This window comes from Monopterus albus, unplaced genomic scaffold (assembly GCF_001952655.1).
Source record: "Monopterus albus unplaced genomic scaffold, M_albus_1.0 scaffold402.1, whole genome shotgun sequence".
In the NCBI taxonomy this organism is placed as follows: domain Eukaryota; kingdom Metazoa; phylum Chordata; class Actinopteri; order Synbranchiformes; family Synbranchidae; genus Monopterus; species Monopterus albus.
The window spans coordinates 92,676-101,884 of NW_018128282.1; the positions used below are offsets into that span (position 1 = coordinate 92,676).

General features: G+C 40.0%; 1 protein-coding gene across 1 annotated transcript in view; it reads right to left on the reverse strand.

Moving 5' to 3' along the window:
• The window catches only part of fhod3a (formin homology 2 domain containing 3a), a 90,038-nt gene that overhangs the window by 67,090 nt on the left and 13,739 nt on the right, over window positions 1-9,209 (reverse strand). Inside the window, exons 3-4 of the mRNA XM_020586303.1 lie at window positions 8,655-8,659; window positions 5,717-5,784 (exon numbers count right to left, since the gene is read on the reverse strand). Of these exons, the coding sequence (XP_020441959.1) occupies window positions 5,717-5,784; window positions 8,655-8,659 (73 nt within the window). The remainder of the gene's footprint in view (window positions 1-5,716; window positions 5,785-8,654; window positions 8,660-9,209) is intronic.

The window sequence follows — 9,209 nt, forward strand, 5'->3', positions numbered from 1 at the left end:
TCTAAGGGTGCGCCCGGCCACCCTGCGGAGAAAGCTCATTTCGGCCGCCTGTATCCTGGATCTTGCCCTTTCGGTCATGACCCAAAGTTCATGACTATAGGTGAGAGTCGGAACGTAGATTGACCAGTAAATTGAGAGCTTCGCCTTACAGCTCAGCTCTGTCTTCACCACGATGGACCGGTACATCGACCGCATTACTGCAGAAGCTGCACCGATCCGCCTGTCAATCTCCCGTTCCATCCTTCCCTCACTCGTGAACAAGACCCCAAGATACTTAAACTCCTCCACTTGAGGCAGGAACTCTCCACCAACCTGAAGGGAACAAGCCACCCTTTTCCGACTGAGAACCATGGCCTCGGATTTGGAGGTGCTGATTCTCATCCCAGCCGCTTCACACTCGGCTGCAAACCGCCCCAGTGCACGCTGGAGGTCCTGGTTTGATGGGGCCAACAGGACAACGTCGTCTGCAAAAAGCAGAGACGAGATCCTGTGGTCCCCAAACCGGACTCCCTCCGGCCCCTGGCTGCACCTAGAAATTCTGTCCATTAAAATAATGAACAGAACCAGTGACAAAGGGCAGCCCTGCCGGAGTCCAACATGCACTGGAAACAAGTCTGACTTACTGCCGGCAATGCAAACCAAGCTCCTGCTCCGGTCGTACAGCGACCGGACTGCCCTTAGCAAAGGGCCCCGGACCCCGTACTCCCGGAGCACCCCCCACAGGGCGCTGCGAGGGACATGGTCGAATGCCTTCTCCAGATCCATGAAACACATGTGGACTGGTTGGGCAAACTCCCATGAACCCTCCGCCACCCTGAAGAGGGTATAGAGCTGGTCCAGTGTTCCACTCCACAAGTCCAAAACAAAGCTAGAAATTCAGTGAATATTGGACTTACATTTGCACAGTGGCCAGAAGCATAATTACCACCTAATATTGATCTGTGCCTTCTGGGTGTATAAACACATGAATCCAAAACAGTGTCTCTAATTCTCAGTTTGCCCAATATGAAACACTGACAAGTTTATTTTTTAACTGTAACGTCTCACTCAGTAAATATCTTCATCACAGTTCTTTAATAAACTAATTATAAGACTATGCTAGGACTAACATATTTTAGTATATTGAAAAATTAATATATCCCACTTATTGCAAACTCTCACATATTGATATCAACATAAAGTCACTTTCGACTTTTGCCGTTTAGAGGGTCACCACAGCGATTCGTCACATGTTGACATTTGGCACGTGTTTTATGCCAGATGCCCTTCCTGACACAACCCTGACTCGAACCCGGGCCGCAGTGACGAGAGCGCTGAGCCTTAACCACTAGCCTACCAGGGACAGCTTATAGTTAATCAGTATGCCAGGCTACTATTATGGTCTCTATTATGAACCATACTGTTTTAGGGTGAGCTTTTGACCTTTCATCTAGAGCCAACCATGCTACCACTTGCCATAGGTTGACTGCCATGATATTTACTGAGCACATTCATGCTCCTCTGAGGATGACCCCTTTGCACATTCATGCTCCTCTGAGAATGACCCCTTTCATTTTGGACATTTTACTATAGCTTATGACAACTTAGCAATAGCAATATGTGAACAAATATGTATATCAAAGTCATGCTTGCTGCTTTTACAACAGCAATGTAGCTCATATTTCATTCTGCTGTCTCATAATAACATTCACATCCCTAATATATAGTTTTTATGTTTTGATATCATAGGGTGTAATGATAATTAAAGCCCCCAGGGGCCACTGATGCTCCTAGTGTGGCTATAGACCTCTAGGCTTGTTAAACAAAACTCACTAAAAACATACTGAAAAAAAATCTAAAATTGGCATAACAAAAGGTGATCAAATAATTTCCTGTACTACATATCAACATTGTTCCATCCAGTTCTTCTCTATAGTCCTCAGTCAATCTTTTTTCACTTCTCTTGCTTCCTGTAATTCTCACATTAAGTGAGAAGAGGTTCAGCACTGTGCCGCCTTCCTCACATGTTTCTGTGCTATAGACACTTTCTAAAGATAACATTTCCACTTCACCCCCACTTGTGAGCCTCTACTCTGCACTCATGAGCCACAGTACACAAGAACTCTGCTGCCACAGAGGCAGTTAAAATTAATTCTTAAACAAGGGGTTCTGATTGGTGCTCTGACTACATACCAACCACTCGATCAACTGAGAGAAGGGGTTTGACTATGGGGGAGAGGACAGACAAGTACATTTTGAGAGACAAAAGAACAAATTAGAACATTCTACATAAAAAATTTCAATTAATTCTGACTGTTCTGGTGGGGTTCAGGCTGTAAGCGCTGAGAAGAGCTGGATCATAAAAAGCTGAATCCCAGTTCCCCTAATTGCATCCATGTTTCCATCGCTTGCAGCTTTAAAGATGCAAGGAGAAACTGCGAGGAGAGAGGAACCGAGGAAATACATTTTAACTGAATGAGACGTCCTTTCCTCTGATCCTTTACATGAAGCAGGCAGGAACATGAGGCCTATGGGTGTGGGAGCTGAGACAATCTGGCACTGGCCAGAGGTGAAGCCAAAGCTTATATACAGGAAGAACTAATGACAAGTGCAATGCAGGTGGGGAGGGCAGAGACATGACACTTGGCGGGAAATGGGACAAAGAGACACATGGCAGCATCTAAAGGTAAAGAGGCAACACATACGAAGAAGAGGAAATAAAACACCAAAATAAAAGCATGACCGGAAATGTATGAGACTGACAGCATCTGAACGTGTTTGTTTCATGTTTGAATGAGCACACGGGTCACTTTTCTGTAAATCTTACTAGGTTGGACATAGCAACATTTACATATTACTTTCAATATGGCACAAGTCTGAACTGCATGCAGTCGCATTAATGAATAGGCATGCACAAGATTGCAGCAGTCTAGGAAGTGATGCTTTAAGAGCTGCAGCCTAATCCCATATATTACTGGGGAGCTGACAGTGTGACTGCAACAAAGAATTGTTTTGTTGGACTATTGGATAATGCCCTAACCTGCAATAACACACTCACATTCAGACTTGATTCTACAAGCAATCTGCATCCTTGAATGTGACAGACAACATTAGGTGAATGTATGCTGTCAACTATGCAGGCACTTTGAAGGTTACAGCCCCAAAGGAGTACAGCTGAACCCATTTAGTGAAGCACACTGAGAGGGAGTTGGAAAATGGTCAGAAGATCTCTAAAGTGAAAGGATGCCTCTGACTTACTTAAGCTATCTGATTATGTCTCCTTAATGCAGCAGAATTACAAACTGCCCTGACAGAAAATCAGCTCCAGTGAGATCTGATTGCTACCCAGTGCCATGCTATGTGGAATCTGGATTGTGGTTAATACAGCAAGCAAACTCTGTCATCAAACCACGGCACTGGGTAAAATCCACTCATGTCCTTTAAAAGAAAATGCATCTCATGCTAATGATACAGCCTTTTGTTCCATTAAAAATATATGTTCTAATGAGGACCTGTATTACAAATTAGGCTGAAAGAGACAAGCAAATACAGTTCAGTACTGGTTTTCTTAAAACAAAAATGAACTGTAGGAAGATCCTTCATAGGAGTTAGGGTGTATGTGTGGGTGTGTGTGTTTATACCACTTCACACTTCTTTCATTCAGAGCCGTTAGGGGATAACAAAAAATGCATATACTGTATGTTTTTCCTTGTGCGTATGTGTGTGTATGTGTATTTACAGAGAGAAAGAAAAAGACAGATATAAAGAGCATGTCTTTCAAACACCTCTGACCAAGGGAAGAAAGCCCTTATGTTAGAGAACACAGGAGCCATATGTCTTCTCTGCAGTTTACTAAATGTGGGGACTTTGGAGCAAGTTCAAGGTAAAGTTCCTAAGAATCTGCAAATTCAAACTGTTAATTATTCCATTTACATATATATATACTAATAAGCCATCTACTCTACTTTAATTTACTCTAAATTATCAAATGTAGTAAAATCTACAATAAGAATGAGATCCCTTTGCTTTTACCACTGCAAGTCAGCTTGTGTGATAAAAAGTTTAGAACCAACTGTTAATTTCTTAATTTTCATGGTGCAACATCTCTGTTTCAGGTTCCATCTATTACTGCACTGTAACTTTTTTTCTGTATTTGCACATTTTCTCTCCTTAACGCCATTAGTTCTACTTCTAGTGACCTTGCACCTCATTACAATCTCAACTAACCTGAGTCACTCATTCTAGGATCCAGAATTAGCACTGCTATCACTGGCATGAAGAATGTAGACCATGCACACAAGTCATGGAGAAAATGAGTAAGGAGCACATATCCAGAAAGAAACTAGCAGCTCTCAGAGTGCAGACCTCCGCCAAGGGCCAACTCAGTTTCCTCATAGTGCCATAACAGCAATATTCCCATGATAGTTTGACCCTCATAGTATGATTGCTTAACTATGAAAACCTCCTGGCATTTAGAATGGCACTGATATCATTATTAGCTTGGAGGTTGTTCAAGAAAAACAACAGACATGACAGACATTCACTTGTTGGTTTAAGGGTAAAACAGAGATTTCAGTGAGTGGACTGTGGGCAAAGCAGTGAAGACGTCACATTTCTGCAAGTTTGTGTTCTGCTTGTTCAACAGCTGTTTGATAAACTGCTCATACAGTCTCCATTACTGGAGGAGCACAGCCCCTAAAGAGGAAAACAAAGAAAAACACAGTGAAGCAAAGTACGGCAGTCCATGTCAACACGTGAGGTTATGCCAGGTGACAGTAAAGGGAAGCACATGGTGCACCACGCATTAGGTTCTGACAGTGGATGCAGTTATAATGTGCAGATGGAACACTGGCGTCCTTGCCGACAGATTACTGTGCTCTGAACAAGATGTAGCTGACTGCTAATAGAGCTAGCTTGGTCAGATAATGAGCAGTCACATCTCGGAAAATGTCAGAACAAATTCTAAATTTGCATCATCTGGATAGACTGACCACATATTCTTAGTCTTAGTTACTTTGTCACCTGTATAAATGTCAAAACTTAATATAATGACATAATTCCAGTACTACAGCTGAAAATAATAACAGCTTTGACACTAGCTCAAAGTCTCTGCCATCACGCTCTTGCCCAGTTGTCGCTACATAGAGGAGCTCTTTCCCCAGCTCTGGGCAGTCGCTTTGCTGGGCTCCTTCAGCCTGTCTCACACAGCAGGATGTACTTAGAGACAACGGTTTCCATTGACAATGAATGGGCAGTTGTCACTAACCCACGGCTTTATCTCCATATGTGCTCTGAGTGCCACTTGGCAGATGTTTGCACTCTCTGAGTGTTGTCTAGTTTGTTATATGACTGGGCTTTTAGCCAGCTTATTTTAAAATAAGAAAACCACAGGGACCAACGTCATCCATGTGTTCTCAGTAGATTATCTTCTCTAGATCATTAATATAGACCTACAGTAGTGTACATTATGTGGTAGGCCAGAAGGCAAGTAAATTGATCTCAGAGTAATAAAACAAATTTTGTTGCAGTTGTAAGATAAAATTATGAATAATTTTAATGACAAAGATCAAATGATATTTAGGAGATTTGCTCTGTTTTTCTTTGTGGGAGGTCTCAGGTATAACCCCATCTAAACATCAAGTAAAATGTGCTCTGAGGCTCACTGCTGCACTGACTGTGTATGTCTGTGTGTCCATGTAGAAACAAGTTTTAAGCACATATGTCACACAGCACTCACCGATACAGGCGTGTACACGGACGGTCAGCTGGGTACGTAAAATAACACTGTGCTTCTTCCCTCTGGACCTGATAGACAGTAGTCAGAAAGAGAGAAGTAAAAAGAAGTGATTCAAAAATATTTTCATGAAATCAGTTGATTAAATTGTCTAGTTGCTGCTCAACAATGGCACTTTACATGCAAAAAATCTGTCATGTTCTTAGCATTTTTACTTCCTCATCAACAAAAATACAATTATTTTAAGACAAAATATGAAGAAGGTTTTGTTATAATGGACCTTATTGAGATGCAAACCAGGTGGAATGATGGGACTGGTGCAGACAAATGGTGGCCTGCATTAGACTAGTACCCCTATACTGATACATACAGTATCTGAGCCTTGAGGACAGACAGCAGAACTGCAGGAGCGGACACAACACACATACAGTATACACCCCTCCAATAAGCGCACCTTTATACACAGCATATTTGTGTGGATGCTGTAAAGCATCCACACAAATATGCTCTCCTGTTCTTTATTTATTAATGTGGATGTGAAGCAACCACACTCTTGTTTTCCAAATCTTATTATAGTTTCTTGTGTACGTTTTTTGCCTCTCATCTCCTCCTACATACTTTCAGCTAGACAACCCATTCTAGTATCAAATTGTTCATCTTTTTAAGCCCATTATGACGTGTACTCAACTTTATTATAACTTTCATACTTTCTCATAAATTCAGCTTTTTTCACAAAAACTTTCCCATTTAAAATAAATGGGACAAATTTTCACGTTAATATCTTCAGCATACCTTCAGCTAAAAACACAATTTCAACTTATAACTATTCAGCAACTCTTCCGCTATTCATACTGTAAACAGCTTTTTGATATTTTTTATGGTTTTTGCATAATTACTATTTACATTTTATGTCTCATTTCAATAGTCACACTCTAGTATTTCTCAATGTGTAGGAATACTCGTTCTTTCTCATACACACACATACACACAAGCACCTACCTTTGAAATATTTAGCTTTATTTTGAAAGTTTTCCCTGATTCAAATGAATGGGATAATTCTACTTCAGCATACTTTCACCTATTTCGGATATCAAAATGTTCGGCTCTTCAAGGACATTCATGCTTCTATTCACAATTTTTCAAAACATCACACATATTTAGCTTTATTCTGAAAAGTTTACCCTTTCAAATGAATGGGGAAATTCTACTTAAGCATACTTTGAGGTATTTCAGGTATCAAAATGTTGAGCTCCTCCAGGACATTCATGCTTCGACTCAGAATTTTTCTACACGCAAACTTCTGAAATATTTAGCTTTATTTTGAAATTTTCCCCCCATTCAAATAACTGGGAAAATTCTACTTCAGCATACTTTCAGGTAGATATGCCTTTCAGGCATCAAAATGTTCAGCATTTTCAGGGCAATCCTTCAGCACATTGCATCCACATGCATTTTCGACAGGAAATGCATTTCTCTAGTTTGATGTAGGGTTTCAAAGTGGGCGATAACAGAAAGGAGAAAACTGGCAGTTTTTTTAGTGTTGATTTATTTATCGTATTCTGATTATTATATAAAGTAAACTTGTTGCATATGGGAACTGCACTTGTAAACCATAAAAACACCTACAGTTACAGTCCCAAGAACAGAGAAAGATACACATTGATACCCAACATAGACATACAGTTGGAGTTAGTATAGGTTGAGACATTTAAAAATGCTTTTAAAGTTCTTATGAGGATAGGCTTTTAGGTTGTGTACAACACAAAGAACAAACAGCTAAGGAGTACGTAGTACCTGACAGTTTTTATTCAGGGTAACGAAGGGGTCTTTTATACAGTATAGGCTAATGCGGAGTCATATGAGAGCACAGTAGAGTGCTTACTCACATATTAAACATGCATGCAGAGCAAAATTCTAAAAAGGATGAGAGGTTACAAGCTATTTATAGGGTCTGTCATAGCATTAAAACAGGAAGTAGAGGCCAAACAAGCAGTCCAGCTCCACTGGAAAAATCAGCAGGTTCCAAAGAAACATGAAACACCTATCCATCACAACAGTATACAGAGATGTAAAAGAAGCTTGAACAAGCATGTTTTTAAGGAGTGTATGAGGAAAAGAAACAACCCAGTAACTACTTGCATATTTTTGATCTTCTATGATCACTGAAAATAAATTTTGCAATATAGCACATTTATGTCTGTATACAACATTTTTATAACTTTTATACATAACGTGGGTCCGTAGCTCCATACAGCTTAATGCGTTATGTAAACATATTGCACTATACTGCCCTGTTATGAACAAGCGTGGACTGACAGGAATTATATCAGAACCGAACCAAGGTAGGATTATATGAACAAGTCAGGGGTTCACCATAGCATTTCGATTAGCTGCTACCTGCTAGAGGTCTTACAAACTATACTATTTAACGAAGGGCTGATAGTAATTATTATGAAGTGTGTGGTTTAGGTTTATGGTTGTTTATAGTTATTCAGGTGGTACTGAAAAGGTTTTGAATGGTGTAAATGACTTTTAGAAGCAAAATACGGCTCAATACACAGACTGAAAATACCTTTGAAGTGAAAGTAGGAGTATTGCTACGGTTTTGTCATTTTGAGGACTATTTGGACATAGACAGCATTTTGGTTGGAAGCTCCTGCTGCTCACTGTGAAGAGATTATTTCGATCGCACTTATCGTTTTTGTTCAATTGCCAATTCTTTATCAGAACGTGTTTCACATTGTAGCAGGTCCGCTAACAGCAAACCGCTCGTCGTTGAAATACATTCGTGGCTCTGATTATAGTCATTTTACTCAAATGCAATAGGATTGTGTGAACAAACGCGACCGAAGGCTTATATCAGAACCGAGCCGTTTTCGTAAACCTCCATTCCACCGTGATGTTACATGCAGCCGGTTATCTGTATCTTGTCATTTATTACACGTCCTCACTTGCTCCAAACACAGTATCTGTCAGTACTAGCCCATTCACTATTTCTACCCTCATTTCAAGTACTTTTGATAAGGTTAAGGTCTGCAGGTTTGCTAACTGAATGACAAGGCTCTGCTTTATCATTGTTACATTATCTATTTACAATGTGAGCATACCATACCTTTTGGTTTAGTTTAAACTATCTTGACAAACCTTATGTTCAAACATCACAAATTTTACCAATTCTAGGACACTGACAGCTATTTATTGTAGATTTAATTGCAATCACGCAAAATCATAAAGTTATTCTTATTAAATACAACAATCTGTTTGCTTTGTAAAAGTTATTTCAATTCTGCCAGACAAATATTAAATGTGAAGGAGTAAACTCCACATAAAACATTTTAGTGTACATTTTTTCACATACTCAACAGTTATCACAGCCATCTGTCCTTATCCTCAAATGTTTGGACTTACCAGCAGAACCAGCAACCGAATCTTATAATGGTTGTATTTTCAATGTTAGAAGCAATGTTAATTTCCTAAACCCTTGTATATTTGTGTA